General features: G+C 38.3%; 2 protein-coding genes across 13 annotated transcripts in view; both read left to right on the forward strand.

The window, feature by feature from the left end:
* The window catches only part of NEUROD1 (neuronal differentiation 1), a 1,109,848-nt gene that overhangs the window by 574,793 nt on the left and 518,069 nt on the right, over nt 1-16,986 (forward strand). The gene's annotated exons all lie outside the window — the stretch shown is intronic.
* Nucleotides 1-16,986, forward strand: part of PDE1A (phosphodiesterase 1A) — a 473,087-nt gene that overhangs the window by 407,660 nt on the left and 48,441 nt on the right. For 11 of the 12 annotated variants that reach the window (XR_007718098.1, XR_007718099.1, XR_007718101.1 and 8 more), the window contains 3 exons: nt 4,973-5,054; nt 7,466-7,589; nt 7,978-8,165. Coding sequence is in view for 8 of the 12 variants with exons in the window: in XM_050750562.1 (XP_050606519.1) it covers nt 4,973-5,054; nt 7,466-7,589; nt 7,978-8,165 (394 nt within the window). In the remaining 4 variants the exon portion in view is untranslated. Of the gene's footprint in view, nt 1-4,972; nt 5,055-7,465; nt 7,590-7,977; nt 8,166-10,566; nt 10,687-16,986 lie in introns of those variants that run through there. The other variant, XM_050750556.1, reaches the window with a different exon arrangement.

Here is a 16,986-nt window from a genome sequence, read left to right on the forward strand (position 1 = left end):
AGTATAAACTGTTATTTCAAAATAAATTTCATTTTCCATAGTAATACAAATGTATTTAGTTAGTCCATTCTCAGCCAAGAATCTGGTTTTTTTAAAAAATCATAAACATAACCCCTAAAATTGCAGAAATGAAAAGAACTGTAGCTATGAGCCAAGATAACTTTAAATGTAAAAAAGGTTTTAGTTTCAAAAGCCATAAAAGTACTATAAACACCGGTTACACCAGGGGTTCTAATATTCCATAAAATATGTATAACACTCACAGAAATACAGTTATATCAGATCAATATTTTACTGAAATTGAATGTATTAGTTGCTGTAATTATTAAACGCTTAAATGTTTTTCGTGATGTTCTTCGAATTTAGAAAGGCCCATTTATAGAAGAAGTAAAGAAGGGTATAGGGCCTAAATTCCTGAAGTTTTCCAAATAAGGCTAAATTAGTGCATCCTTCTCTCCCAATCAAATTCTTCTATAGAACAAGAGGTCTCTCAAATCTCACCCTCAGCTGTAGAATGTCTCCGAAGGCTGTCCTTAGGAAGAGTGTCTCCTAAGCCCCTGTCCCTGTGGTCAGGGGCTTCCTGCATATTTGTTATTGAAGTTGCTTGTTTCTCTAATACTGAAGTTTCAATGAAGAGTTTTCTCAAGATTTCTGTACTTTACCCTGTCTTTTCTTCTTCATTAAAACAAAACAAAACAAGACTAGCCAGGCGCAGTGGCTCATGCCTGTAATCCCAACACTTTGGGAGGCTGAGGCGGATGGATCACAAGGTCAGGAGTTCAAGACCAACCTGGCCAATATGGTGAAACCCTGTCTCTACTAAAAATACAAAAATTAGCCAGGCGTAGTGGCAGGTGCCTGTAGTCCCATCTACTCGGGAGGCTGAGGCAGGAGAATCGCTTGAACCTGGGAGGCAGAGGTTGCAGTGAGCCGAGATCATGCCACTGTACTTCAGCCTGGGTGACAGAGTGAGACTTCTCTCAAGAAAAAAACAAAACTATAGAAATTTTTTTGGTTTCAGAGAAATGCAAACAACAACAACAACAACAAAAAGGTGCTGTTATGTCATTGGATTTCATACCTTATTAATGGCTGTCAGAGCACTTTACAACGGTAGGAAAGCATTTAAAAACAATTACTAGTTCTCTGTTATAGACTTTCAGAGAAGAAACCTGAAGGATCTCCAGGGAATTGTAAAGACAGGTACAAGTTGTGGGGCCTGAGAACCTCAGGCTGCCTTGAGTTTCCATTTCGATGGGGCCACTTTTTCTACTTCCTCCTCCTTTTTAAAAGTGTATTTTGGCCCCCTGAAGGCAGCGTCCTCAAATGACAGCAAAACCTCCAAGAAAAATATAAACTCTTCTTTCACAATGCTTATTGCGATGACCTCTGCTTTTACCTTGATGGAAAATAAATATTCCCTATCCTGGGACAGAATGAGGAAATTATAAAGGTGGCCAAATCTATACTCAGAGATTCTAACATTCTCTTTATACAGAGTTCTAGTTCCTTCATAGTTTACCTACAGGGCCCCCTACTAATCTTGCACTCTTGGCCTTTATTCACCCTAAAGAGTAAATAACACTTTGAAATATTTATAAATAAATTAAATAATTGATGTACTTTAGCATTCAATGTGATTTGACAGTGAAAATTTAATATTCTAAATTAATTGTGGGGTACAGGAAGCAAATAGAATATAAAATCTCTTGCTCCATCTATAGGAATGTCATCCCTGCATGTAACTGTCCTAAGCCCTATAGGAAAAATGTTGCCATTCAACATTCTATAAAATTTAACTCAAGAAAGTGGCCGGGCACAGTGGCTCACACCAGTAATCCCAGCACTCTAGGAGGCCGAGGCAGGTGGATTACTTGAGGTCAGGAGTTCGAGACTACCCTGGCCAACATGGTGAAACCCCATCTCTGCTAAAAATACAAAAAATTAGCTCAGCATGGTGGCAGGCGCCTGTAATCCCAGCTACTCAGGAGGCTAAGGTAGGAGAATTGCTTGAACCTGGGAGGCAGAGGTTACAGTGAACCAAGGTTGCGCCATTGCACTCCAACCTAGGCAACAAGAGTGAAACTCTGTCTCAAAAAAATAAGAAAATAAAAATAAAAGAAAGTAAATTATCATAATGCCTTTCTCAGGCCAAAGTTACCATTTGGGGGCCAAAGAGCTTGTACCACAGAGTATAAAAATACATCTATTACATTTGTGTCCTTAAAACACCAGATAGCAGCATCTTAACTAAAGAAAAAACAACAACAAAAAACAAACAAACAAACAAAAGTTAAATGTAGCTTAGCTGCATTTAATAGATACAGTCTTATAATATTTAGGGTTGTGCAAAAGTAATTGTGGTTTTTGCAATTTTAATTGCCAAAGATACAGCTGACTGTATCTTCTGACTCTAAGACTACTATTTTAACTGCAAAAACCACAATTACTTTTGCACCAACCTAACAAATACACACAAGAATAAAATGCAGTTGTATCTGCATATATTATATAAGCATCTCCAATATCAGGTTCCCAAGAGCCTATCAGTAGCTTTATTTCTATTTTATTTCATCAATAGTAATATTAGTATTAATATTTTAACATAAATGATTGATGACATTATTCTTGCACCTTATCCTCAACATGTCAGAAACCAAATCCATAATAGTATTAAATCTTTCCCCCACCCAGATGATCTGGTTTCCATTAGTGGCACCAACAGACCCCTCCCTCCTTTCCATTCACACTGGAAGCCAAGGAGTCATCCTTAACTCACCCCAAGTCATGTCTCATACTGCAGACAAACCAATCTTTCAAAAGTGGAAATCCTTTCTTGTCAATTCTTTGCTAGAAAAAAAGAGGGCGAAAAAGCTGATGCCTCTTTATTACATGCTAAATTAAGCACACTTCAATTTCCTGTGTTTTAAAACTGTTCAATATATTAGACATTATTAGACATCATAGTATATTAGACATAAATACCTTTAATTTGTACATATTGCATTCATATTGTTCCTATTATAAATTATGGGGTTTTTTTTTTTTTGGTTTTTTTTTTTTTTTTTTTTTTGAGTTGGAGTCTTGCTCTGTCACCCAGGCTGGAGTGCAGTGGTGCGATCTTGGCTTACTGCAACCTCCACTTCCTGGGTTCAAGCGATTCTCCTGCCTCAGCCTCCTGAGTAGCTGGGACTACAAGCACAGGCCACCACACCCAGGTAATTTTTGTATTTTTAGTAGAGACAGTGTTTCACCATGTTGGCCAGGATGGTCTCAATCTCTTGACTTTGTGTTCCACCTGCCTTGGCTTCCCAAAGTGCTGAGATTACAGGTGTGAGCCACCACGCCTGACCTAAGTTATGTTTCTTATTAGCTAAACTTAATGACTACTAAGTGGCAGGCACTGTCTTTATGCTTCATATAAATAGTCTTAGATAACCTCAGGATAGATACTATTATATCTATTATATTTTATCCCTAAAACAAGTAAATCAAGATCACAAAATTAGGTAACAGATAAGGAGAATTCATTTCAGCAAAGGTTGTGCTATGTCTGAAGTAACAGCAATAACCCCTAGAACAGCAGGGACTCAGCTGACTGTATCTTCTGACTCTAAGACTAGTGGCATTAATAATTCCCTTCCGTCTGTCCTTTAACCTGAGTATAAATAACAATTTCACATGGAATTAGTGTTATTATTATCCAGAGGAATTAGGGGAGTTACTAGCAGAGGTCACAGAAATTCTTATTCCTTATATTTTCTCTGAGTTATGACATAGTGAAATGTTCCTGTTTGTAACTAATTTTCCTATTTCTTTGATGGTCATATCTGGATTTTCCCCAACAATTCTGATTCCAGACTTTCTGCCTATAACTCTCATAATCAAAGGCATGGTTTAGGGGAACTGCTCTAGAAGATATTCTCAAAAAATTGTAAAGCTACATGTTGACATGACATTGTAAAGATTAGGATAGAAAGATGTTAATGGAAACAGAGTGAAAGGAAACCGTGGGTCCTTAGGTATTTTATCCTAAGTTATGGACTTACGATGCAAGGCTGGTGTTGCTCATGAAGGTATACAGCCAATAAATTAGGAGAAAATAGAATCTAAAACATTCTTTCAAATGGCCAGGCAATTGCAATGAACAAGAACAAGGAAGGATCCTCTCCTCTTTCTTTCATAAGCACATCTCCTTTAATGCAAAAGGAAAGAACCAAAGTTTAATAAACCTTGTGATATTAAAGGTTTGACCAGAACAGCAAACTTTGTTTTAGAAGATGAAAATTTAATTACTTCTCTTGAAGTAAAACCCAAATATAAATGGAATTCTTTAACATATGTGCTCAATTAATCTATTTTAGATGAGATCAAATAATAAAAAAATTGATATTTCAATTTTCTCTGAGGAGAAAATATTAAAATAAGTTTACACACACTGAATATAAGAATGTTGAAGAAATTCCTCATTATATGTTGTGGAAGATTTAATGAAACTTGGTTAATGAATAGAAAGGTGTTTCAAATCATATACTTTTAATTTTGAAAAACAGTTCTGTCACAAAATTTTGATACTTAAGGTCTGTTGATATACTTGGCATAAATGAATTAACTTGGATGGTTATATAAATGTCAGGTAACACACTAAGATGGCTAGCTATTTTATGGTGACTTTGGAAAATTCCAAAAGCAAACGTTTGTCTCTTAAAAGTCAAGGGATTGTAATGCCAAAGCAAGGTCTCCAGGTCCTGAAAACATTCATCATTTTTCTCCTTGCAAAATGTCCCCAAAAGGAGACCATCCAAGAAAAATTACATAAACTTGGACTATAGCTTTTGTTTTTATAAATAAGACTAAAGTATTCCTAATTAAGAAATGAAAGATATGAATTTTCTAGGCTTTATATCTTAGGTTGCTCATTATTTTAGCTTCTCCAACCCAAGTCTATATTAATGTGCTTTTCTTTCTCCAGGGAGATAAAGAAGCTGAATTAGGGCTTCCCTTTTCCCCACTTTGTGATCGGAAGTCAACCATGGTGGCCCAGTCACAAATAGGTAATACTGATGATTTGTGGTGGCGGAAAGTGAGTGTGTGCTTGTCAGTTTTGAAATGTGTAAACCATGTTGTTTAAAGGGGTAACTTCCATGAAAACCTCACTCCATGTTCATGACACATTTGATTTTTAAATGGATCTCTATGGTGCTGAATAAGAATTATTGAAGCATTTTCACAAAATGAATTCAATAAAGTAACAGTAAATGTAATTGTTATCATGGTTCTAACCCTTTTACAAAATATAACATTGTCTTGTGTGGGAGACTATTTTATGTTATTTTATTGCTGATTACTGTTTTCTGTAATTTAATTCTTTAGACAGAGGTCAACTCAATGAAAATATTAGTGCACTTGTTCTATCACTAAGTTTCCATGGTATGCTTAATATAGTAGTGCACATTTCATTTGGAAAAATTTTCTCTCAGGACGTGAATAGATTAACCAACAACAGGAAATTTGCAAAATGATAATGCCCCCAACCACATTCATTCTTATCATCTGTATTTGGGTTGGGGACTTCAAGTCCAGTTCATTATTAAAACATATTATTGCTGTGTTGCATGACTCAAATACTTGTAATAATTATTCGCTGAACCAGCATTTTTGTTACTGAACAATACGATCAATAAACACAAGGATCACTTCTTACCTGTGTAGTTATGCTGCGGCACCACCCATCACAAAGCTTTGGGGCAGTCAGCTGTGGGAAAGCTGCGTGCTCCGACCTCTTCCCCTTCCCATCCATGTTTCAACAGCTGTTTTTCTAGAGACCATAACACAGGTGCCTATTCTTGCTTAGTAAGTGTAAATGTGGCAGGCTAAGGACCTGATGTGGCAAGCTACGAATGGAAGTTTCTGAGGCTTGTTGCTGTAATATAAATTGCAGCCATGTTAGTAAAGGTGACGCCCCAGTTGACAGTCTACACATCTCAGGCATTTAAGAACATAGACAGAACTGGCCGGACGCGGTGGCTCACACCTGTATTCCCAGAACTTTGGGAGGCCGAGGCGGGCAGATCACGAGTCAGGAAATCGAGACCATCCTGACTAACATGGTGAAACCCCATCTCTACTAAAAAATACAAAAAATTAGCCAGGCGTGGTGGCGGGCACCTGTAATCCCAGCTACTCGGGAGGCTGAGGCAAGAGAATCACTTGAACCCAGGAGGCAGAAGTTGCAGTGAGCCGAGATCGCGCCACTGCACTCCAGCCTGGGCGACAGAGTGAGACTCCTTCTCACACACACACAAAAAAGAACATAGAACTTAAAATAGTACCCTGGGTGGTCAGTTAACACTGATTTAACATGAAGGCATCCATTAAAACTATTGAAGTTTTATTAAATTAAAAATGTGTCTTATTATACATTAAAAGTAATGCAGTTACTTGAAATGTGAATTACTTTTATCCAAGCATTGGATGGACAATCTTTAAATGTGCATACTTTACAGGACATTATCACTTAAGAAGCCCCCCTCCAGCTATTCTTCTTTATTCGGGTGGTAGTCCATTGCTCTCAGATGTGTTTCCAACAACAAATTCTTGACTTGAGGCACCCACAGCTGTCCTGGGATCTGGGATATTGCCATGTACACAGACCTTAGAATAGGTTGTTGTCTCCTCCTCTGCCTAAACACGGGATGGAAAATGCTTCCAGAGGACAATGCCCTTTTCTGTGTGTGTCATATTCTATCTTGACGAGTACTTTAAATGTAAAAGTCTTCATTCAATACTGACATCTCAAAGTGGTGGGATTAATGCTGTCTCCCAGAGATGTTACTTTTCTCTTCACTGATTTGACAGAACACACCCACATGCTGTGAACTAACACTTTACATCCAGAGAACAATAAACAGCCATTTGAAATATTAACACACTGGCAGAAAGCTCTGACTGATATAGTAAGAAACAAAAAGCAATTGTCGTCCTGTTACCTGAGAAAAACCTTCAATTACTTAATTTCTTTGGAGCTTAGATATGATTTCTTGTTAGTAAATAATGAAATCCAAAATGTACATGATGTGCTTTCAAAAAGGATAATGATCCCTGTTGATGAGAGAAAACTATAGTCACTATCATTGGATCTAAATTTATTGTTAGCAATAGTGTATTATTTAAGGCTGAATAGTAAATAGAAAAGTCAATATATTTGAGTTAACAAGCTTAAATTGCGTCACTTCCATGGCTTCAAGTACTATTTTATAGAGCAGTTGAACCATCTCTAAAGATTGTTATTAGATTAAAACAATACAAAGGGTAAGCAGAACCAGTATTTTAGTTGATACTCGCTATCCCAGGATTGTGAGAGGCTCTTCATTATTTCTGATTTCAGAATTCAGGAAATTGTAACACTTGAATTTCTCTCTCTCTCTCTCTCTCTCTCTCTCTCTCTTCATTTTGGCTTTTGTAGGTTTCATCGATTTCATAGTAGAGCCAACATTTTCTCTTCTGACAGACTCAACAGAGAAAATTGTTATTCCTCTTATAGAGGAAGCCTCAAAAGCCGAAACTACTTCTTCCTATGTGGCAAGCAGGTATGATATTTTCTTTTTTGCATCATTTTTCATCTTTGTGATGTTTAGTAACCTTTTCCTTAATGATTATCTATATTTCTCACATCTAGGCAGAGAATTCTCACAAGAATTATTAGGGAGTATTGCCACCTAGTGGCTTTATATTATATTGCATCTGCCTTTGAGAACTGAAGTTTAATACACAAAATATGAAATACTAAGGTTTGTACTAAGGAGAATCCAGTGTGGGGTGGGAGAGAAAAGAGGTGAGCAGCTGCCACGTGCTCAGAACTTGTACTGACCATCTACTACCCTGCTTTTCTAGTCGGTTTTGTAAAGTTTTTCAGGTTTTCCTCGTTCACCCCATATCCTGATGGTGTTCTTTGGTTTGTTTGGTTGTTACTGTTAGCTCAACCACCATTGTGGGGTTACACATTGCTGATGCACTAAGACGACCAAATGCAAAAGGTTCCATGAGCGATGGGTCCTATTCCTCAGACTACTCCCTTGCAGCAGTGGACCTGAAGAGCTTCAAGAACAACCTGGTGGACATCATTCAGCAGAACAAAGAGAGGTGGAAAGAGTTAGCTGCACAAGGTAGTGTTGTTTATGAGGCTTTACTGCCATCTCGCTCTGTCTTCACTTCTCCTCTAAGAGTTTGAATTATTTCTTCTAGATTTCTTCTTCTATAGAATGTGTAAGCCCTTGATGGCATTTGGAATTTGGCTACTCTTTGATTATTCATGAGAAAGTTGGCTCATTTATTAGATAAAAAGAGGTTCTGGTTTGTTTGTGCCACATGGGCTGCAGATATGTGCATCAGTGGGTGGTGGCAAACTAGACACTGAAAGATGAGATAATGAAATGGTGACAAAACTTTGTGCTACAATATAGACTCCTGTGCTTTCGTAGAGGTGCTTTCCAGCCTGGATTTTACTTGGCAAGTAGCTTTTGTGTTGCATTAAAGGTGTTATCACTTCATGTCAGAGACTTGGGTGTGTTTTTTTCTGTTTCACTAAGTTGCTTTTTTGACTCAGAATTTTGACAAGAATTGGGGAAATCATTAGTAATCAACCACCACAGAAATCGAATGGGAAGGTAGCTATAGTTATTTCTAACATATTAGCTGCTTCAAATTAATTAGTCCATTTAGTAGGTTTGTGAGTCGGTATCCAAACAGTTATTATCTTTCGTGCAGGAATTAGCTTTTATATCCAGATCTGGCCTCTGCCTCTTCTCACACTCATTCCCACAGCTCTGCCTCCCTCATACACTACACTCCCTGCACAATGGCCTCTTGGAAGTTTAAAATACTCCAGGGTCTTTGTAGTTATTTTTTCAACCAGAAATTTTTTTCCTTATGCTTTTTGCAGCTTTAGTATACTCAGGAATAAACTTATTTTTCTTAAAATGCATAATATAACATCAAAATAGAGTGTTAAATCACATTTATAGTCAGAGGAACACAATATTGAAAAGTTTTCAATTATCCCAAAAGTCAACCATAAATATAACATGTTTCCAGTGAAAATTCCAATATATTTTTCATAGAATTTAACAAATTGATCCTAAAATCTATATAGTATTGCAAATAGCTAAGAATAGTCAAGACAATCCCGAAGGATAATAAAAGAGGAAAAGAGGAGCACTTGCTGTATATCAGAATTTACTCTTATACTGAAGTAATAAAGTCAGTGTGACTGTGATGCAGAGATAATAAGATGGGCCTCAGGAATAGATCAGAGAGCCAGAAATAACACATTAATTCCTGCAGAACTTGACAGATGACAGACACACACATTCATATATTCAATCTTTTATATGTTCTCACATATTTGCCATTATGATGTTCTTCATTTCTTCCTGTGTCTGAGCTACTATTTGGTGTCATTTCTCTTCATACTGGAGTATTTCCTTAAGTATTTTCTTATAACACAGTTATGCTGACAATTAGATTTTCTTAATCTGGGAATGTCTGTATCTTACTTTTATTTATGAATAATTTTACTTGATTTAGAATTGTTGAATGATTTTTTTTTTCTGTTAGCACTTTCAATGTGTCCTTCTATTGCCTCTGGCTTCCGTAGTTTCTGATACAGTGTTGACCAAAAATAAATTGTATTGTTGCTGTACTGAGTCTTATTTTTTTCTTTCTGTTTTCTAGACTTTATTTTGACTTTCAGCAATTTGATGATGATATATCTAGGGTTTTTTTTTCAATATTCTACTTAGTGTTCATTGAGCTTCTTAAATGCATACATTAATAATTTGCATCAAATTTGGGAAGCTTTCTGCCATTTTGTTCAATGTTTTTCTTCTGCCTCTTTTTCTCTGTTCTCTCGTTCTGAAGATCCTGTTATGCGTAACTTAGGATTCTGGAAATTGTCCCGGATGCTCTGGATCTCTCTCAATTTCTTTAATTGTCCTTCCTTCTTTCCTTCCTTCCTTCCTTCCTTTTTCATTCATTTTTGATTGGCTGTTTTCTAATGATTTATCTTCAAGTTTACTGTTTCTTTCTCTGCCACCTCAATCCTACTGTTGATTTCACTGAATTAACTTTTTATCTCAGCTACTTTTTTTCAATTTTATTATTTCCATTTGCTTATTTTTTATAATGTCTATTTCTCTGTTGATATTTTATATTTTCATTCATTGTTAGCATATTTTCCTTTAATTCTTCAAAATTATTTTCTTTAATTTTAAAAACATATTTTAAAAACTTGTCTTGAATTTTTTTAGATCAATTTTAAAACTGACTATATAAATGGCCTCTCTATGGCTCTCTAATTTCTAGGATTTTTCTATGAAATCCTGCTGGTCTACCATTTACCCCAACTTGCACCCCAACCTTAGCCTGGCAAAGCTTGGGACTTTTCCCATCTAGTCTAAGCAGATTCACCATTTTATGTTCAAGTAACCAGAATTACTTGCTTCTTTCCCATTCCAAGTTGATTCTATCACATCCAGCAGGAAGGTTGGCTTTTGCTTCCATTCCCAGGTCAGAGTTGGAGAGGAAGATGGAGGAATGGGAGTAACTTCAGGCAAGGAGGTCACAGGCTCCTGCAATTTTTACCTGAATGTCCAAGAATTTTTCAAGAATAAATGTTTCTCAAATTATTATGTCCCTTTGATTGATTTCCAGAGTCATTGAACAGTTGTTTTTATTAATGCTGTCTAGTTTTACACTCTTTTTTTAAGAAGAGAAAATACTCGACTTCTTTACATCACTATAGCAGGAAGTCTTCCTCTTCACCATAGGTTTTAAGAGAATTAAATGAATTTATTAATATAATTTGCTTAGAAGTGTCTAGAGTACTAAGTGCTATATGAGTTTGCTGTTATCACTATAACTATTATTTATTATGTTTCTGACATGTGTTCTAGAAATAAGGGTTATAGGGCTATTATATAGTAACTAGGGGTATCCCTAATGCTGAATTCTAAATCCAGCAAAACTATTCAGAAATAAAGAAAATTAAAGACATTACCAGATTAAGAAAATCAAATTACTATGGAAATTGGGGATACTTGCTCTATAATAAGCCAGTAAGGAAAAGCTTCACTGAGGAAGAAATAATTTAAATAAATACACAACGGAGGTTAGAAAGAGAACCATGGAGAGGCCTGGGAGGGTGGGGGGTAACAAATTTTTAAACAAAGGGGGAGGGCGGAGCAAGATGGCCGAATAGGAGCAGCTCCAGTCTCCAACTCCCAGCGCGAGCGACACAGAAGACCGGTGATTTCTGCATTTTCAACTGAGGTACTGGGTTCATCTCACTGGGGAGTGCCGGACGATCGGAGCTGGTCAGCTGCTGCTGCAGCCCGACCAGCGAGAGCTGAAGCAGGGCGAGGCATTGCCTCACCTGGGAAGCGCAAGGGGGAAGGGAGTCCCTTTTCCTAGCCAGGGGAACTGAGACACACAACACCTGGAAAATCGGGTAACTCCCACCCCAATACTGCGCTTTAGGAAACAGGCACACCAGGAGATCATATCCCACACCTGGCCGGGAGGGCCCCACACCCACGGAGCCTCCCTCGTTGCTAGCGCAGCAGTCTGTGATCTACCGGCAAGGCAGCAGCGAGGCTGGGGGAGGGGCGCCCGCCATTGCTGAGGCTTAAGTAGGTAAACAAAGCTGCTGGGAAGCTCGAACTGGGTGGAGCTCACAGCAGCTCAAGGAAACCTGCCTGTCTCTGTAGACTCCACCTCTGGGGACAGGGCACAGTAAACTAAGACACACAGACACCTCTGCACAGACGCAAACGACTCTGTCTGACAGCTTTGAAGAGAGCAGTGGATCTCCCAACACGGAGGTTGTTGAGATCTGAGAAGGGACAGACTCCCTGCTCAAGCGGGTCCCTGACCCCTGAGTAGCCTAACTGGGAGACATCCCCCACTAGGGGCAGTCTGACACCCCACACCTCACAGGGAGGAGTACACCCCTGAGAGGAAGCTTCCAAAGCAAGAATCAGACAGGTACACTCGCTGTTCAGAAATATTCTATCTTCTGCAGCCTCTGCTGCTGATACCCAGGCAAACAGGGTCTGGAGTGGACCTCAAGCAATCTCCAACAGACCTACAGCTGAGGGTCCTGACTGTTAGAAGGAAAACTATCAAACAGGAAGGACACCTACACCAAAACCCCATCAGTACATCACCATCATCAAAGACCAGAGGCAGATAAAACCACAAAGATGGGGAAAAAGCAGGGCAGAAAAGCTGGAAATTCAAAAAATAAGAGCGCATCTCCCCCGGCAAAGGAGCGCAGCTCATCGCCAGCAACGGATCAAAGCTGGACGGAGAATGACTTTGACGAGATGAGAGAAGAAGGCTTCAGTCCATCAAATTTCTCAGAGCTAAAGGAGGAATTACGTACCCAGCGCAAAGAAACTAAAAATCTTGAAAAAAAAGTGGAAGAATTGATGGCTAGAGTAATTAATGCAGAGAAGGTCCTAAACGAAATGAAAGAGATGAAAACCATGACACGAGAAATACGTGACAAATGCACAAGCTTCAGTAACCGACTCGATCAACTGGAAGAAAGAGTATCAGCGATTGAGGATCAAATGAATGAAATGAAGCGAGAAGAGAAACCAAAAGAAAAAAGAAGAAAAAGAAATGAACAAAGCCTGCAAGAAGTATGGGATTATGTAAAAAGACCAAATCTACGTCTGATTGGGGTGCCTGAAAGTGAGGGGGAAAATGGAACCAAGTTGGAAAACACTCTTCAGGATATCATCCAGGAGAACTTCCCCAACCTAGTAGGGCAGGCCAACATTCAAATCCAGGAAATACAGAGAACGCCACAAAGATACTCCTCGAGAAGAGCAACTCCAAGACACATAATTGCCAGATTCACCAAAGTTGAAATGAAGGAAAAAATCTTAAGGGCAGCCAGAGAGAAAGGTCGGGTTACCCACAAAGGGAAGCCCATCAGACTAACAGCAGATCTCTCAGCAGAAACTCTACAAGCCAGAAGAGAGTGGGGGCCAATATTCAACATTCTTAAAGAAAAGAATTTTAAACCCAGAATTTCATATCCAGCCAAACTAAGTTTCATAAGTGAAGGAGAAATAAAATCCTTTACAGATAAGCAAATGCTTAGAGATTTTGTCACCACTAGGCCTGCCTTACAAGAGACCCTGAAGGAAGCACTCAACATGGAAAGGAACAACCGGTACCAGCCATTGCAAAAACATGCCAAAATGTAAAGACCATTGAGGCTAGGAAGAAACTGCATCAACTAACGAGCAAAATAACCAGTTAATATCATAATGGCAGGATCAAGTTCACACATAACAATATTAACCTTAAATGTAAATGGACTAAATGCTCCAATTAAAAGACACAGACTGGCAAACTGGATAAAGAGTCAAGACCCATCAGTCTGCTGTATTCAGGAGACCCATCTCACACGCAGAGACATACATAGGCTCAAAATAAAGGGATGGAGGAAGATTTACCAAGCAAATGGAGAACAAAAAAAAGCAGGGGTTGCAATACTAGTCTCTGATAAAATAGACTTTAAACCATCAAAGATCAAAAGAGACAAAGAAGGCCATTACATAATGGTAAAGGGATCAATTCAACAGGAAGAGCTAACTATCCTAAATATATATGCACCCAATACAGGAGCACCCAGATTCATAAAGCAAGTCCTTAGAGACTTACAAAGAGACTTAGACTCCCATACAATAATAATGGGAGACTTTAACACTCCACTGTCAACATTAGACAGATCAACGAGACAGAAAGTTAACAAGGATATCCAGGAATTGAACTCATCTCTGCAGCAAGCAGACCTAATAGACATCTATAGAACTCTCCACCCCAAATCAACAGAATATACATTCTTCTCAGCACCACATCATACTTACTCCAAAATTGACCACGTAATTGGAAGTAAAGCACTCCTCAGCAAATGTACAAGAACAGAAATTATAACAAACTGTCTCTCAGACCACAGTGCAATCAAACTAGAACTCAGGACTAAGAAACTCACTCAAAACCGCTCAACTACATGGAAACTGAACAACCTGCTCCTGAATGACTACTGGGTACATAACGAAATGAAGGCAGAAATAAAGATGTTCTTTGAAACCAATGAGAACAAAGATACAACATACCAGAATCTCTGGGACACATTTAAAGCAGTGTGTAGAGGGAAATTTATAGCACTAAATGCCCACAAGAGAAAGCAGGAAAGATGTAAAATTGACACTCTAACATCGCAATTAAAAGAACTAGAGAAGCAAGAGCAAACACATTCGAAAGCTAGCAGAAGGCAAGAAATAACTAAGATCAGAGCAGAACTGAAGGAGATAGAGACACAAAAAACCCTCCAAAAAATCAATGAATCCAGGAGTTTGGTTTTTGAAAAGATCAACAAAATTGACAGACCACTAGCCAGACTAATAAAGAAGAAAAGAGAGAAGAATCAAATCGACGCAATTAAAAATGATCAAGGGGATATCACCACCGACCCCACAGAAATACAAACTACCATCAGAGAATACTATAAACACCTCTACGCAAATAAACTGGAAAATCTAGAAGAAATGGATAATTTCCTGGACACTTACACTCTTCCAAGACTAAACCAGGAAGAAGTTGAATCCCTGAATAGACCAATAGCAGGCTCTGAAATTGAGGCAACAATTAATAGCCTACCAACCAAAAAAAGTCCAGGACCAGATGGATTCACAGCTGAATTCTACCAGAGGTACAAAGAGGAGTTGGTACCATTCCTTCTGAAACTATTCCAATCAATAGAAAAAGAGGGAATCCTCCCTAACTCATTTTATGAGGCCAACATCATCCTGATACCAAAGCCTGGCAGAGACACAACAAAAAAAGAGAATTTTAGACCAATATCCCTGATGAACATCGATGCAAAAATCCTCAATAAAATACTGGCAAACCGGATTCAGCAACACATCAAAAAGCTTATCCACCATGATCAAGTGGGCTTCATCCCTGGGATGCAAGGCTGGTTCAACATTCGCAAATCAATAAACATAATCCAGCATATAAACAGAACCAAAGACAAGAACCACATGATTATCTCAATTGATGCAGAAAAGGCTTTTGACAAAATTCAACAGCCCTTCATGCTAAAAACGCTCAATAAATTCGGTATTGATGGAACGTACCTCAAAATAATAAGAGGTATTTATGACAAACCCACAGCCAATATCATACTGAATGGGCAAAAACTGGAAAAATTCCCTTTGAAAACTGGCACAAGACAGGGATGCCCTCTCTCACCGCTCCTATTCAACATAGTGTTGGAAGTTCTGGCTAGGGCAATCAGGCAAGAGAAAGAAATCAAGGGTATTCAGTTAGGAAAAGAAGAAGTCAAATTGTCCCTGTTTGCAGATGACATGATTGTATATTTAGAAAACCCCATTGTCTCAGCCCAAAATCTCCTTAAGCTGATAAGCAACTTCAGCAAAGTCTCAGGATACAAAATTAATGTGCAAAAATCACAAGCATTCTTATACACCAGTAACAGACAAACAGAGAGCCAAATCAGGAATGAACTTCCATTCACAATTGCTTCAAAGAGAATAAAATACCTAGGAATCCAACTTACAAGGGATGTAAAGGACCTCTTCAAGGAGAACTACAAACCACTGCTCAGTGAAATCAAAGAGGACACAAACAAATGGAAGAACATACCATGCTCATGGATAGGAAGAATCAATATTGTGAAAATGGCCATACTGCCCAAGGTAATTTATAGATTCAATGCCATCCCCATCAAGCTACCAATGAGTTTCTTCACAGAATTGGAAAAAACTGCTTTAAAGTTCATATGGAACCAAAAAAGAGCCCGCATCTCCAAGACAATCCTAAGTCAAAAGAACAAAGCTGGAGGCATCACGCTACCTGACTTCAAACTATACTACAAGGCTACAGTAACCAAAACAGCATGGTACTGGTACCAAAACAGAGATATAGACCAATGGAACAGAACAGAGTCCTCAGAAATAATACCACACATCTACAGCCATTTGATCTTTGACAAACCTGAGAGAAACAAGAAATGGGGAAAGGATTCCCTATTTAATAAATGGTGCTGGGAAAATTGGCTAGCCATAAGTAGAAAGCTGAAACTGGATCCTTTCCTTACTCCTTATACGAAAATTAATTCAAGATGGATTAGAGACTTAAATGTTAGACCTAATACCATAAAAATCCTAGAGGAAAACCTAGGTAGTACCATTCAGGACATAGGCATGGGCAAAGATTTCATGTCTAAAACACCAAAAGCAACGGCAGCAAAAGCCAAAATTGACAAATGGGATCTCATTAAATTAAAGAGCTTCTGCACAGCAAAAGACACTACCATCAGAGTGAACAGGCAACCTACAGAATGGGAGAAAATTTTTGCAATCTACTCATCTGACAAAGGGCTAATATCCAGAACCTACAAAGAACTCAAACAAATTTACAAGAAAAAAACAAACAACCCCATCAAAAAGTGGGCAAAGGACATGAACAGACATTTCTCAAAAGAAGACATTCATACAGCCAACAGACACATGAAAAAATGCTCATCATCACTGGCCATCAGAGAAATGCAAATCAAAACCACAATGAGATACCATCTCACACCAGTTAGAATGGCAATCATTAAAAAGTCAGGAAACAACAGGTGCTGGAGAGGATGTGGAGAAATAGGAACACTTTTACACTGTTGGTGGGATTGTAAACTAGTTCAACCATTATGGAAAACAGTATGGCAATTCCTCAAGGATCTAGAACTAGATGTACCATATGACGCAGCCATCCCATTACTGGGTATATACCCAAAGGATTATAAATTATGCTGCTATAAAGACACATGCACACGTATGTTTATTGCAGCACTATTCACAATAGCAAAGACTTGGAATCAACCCAAATGTCCATCAG

The sequence above is a fragment of the Macaca thibetana genome, chromosome 12 (genome assembly GCF_024542745.1).
Source record: "Macaca thibetana thibetana isolate TM-01 chromosome 12, ASM2454274v1, whole genome shotgun sequence".
NCBI lineage: Eukaryota > Metazoa > Chordata > Mammalia > Primates > Cercopithecidae > Macaca > Macaca thibetana.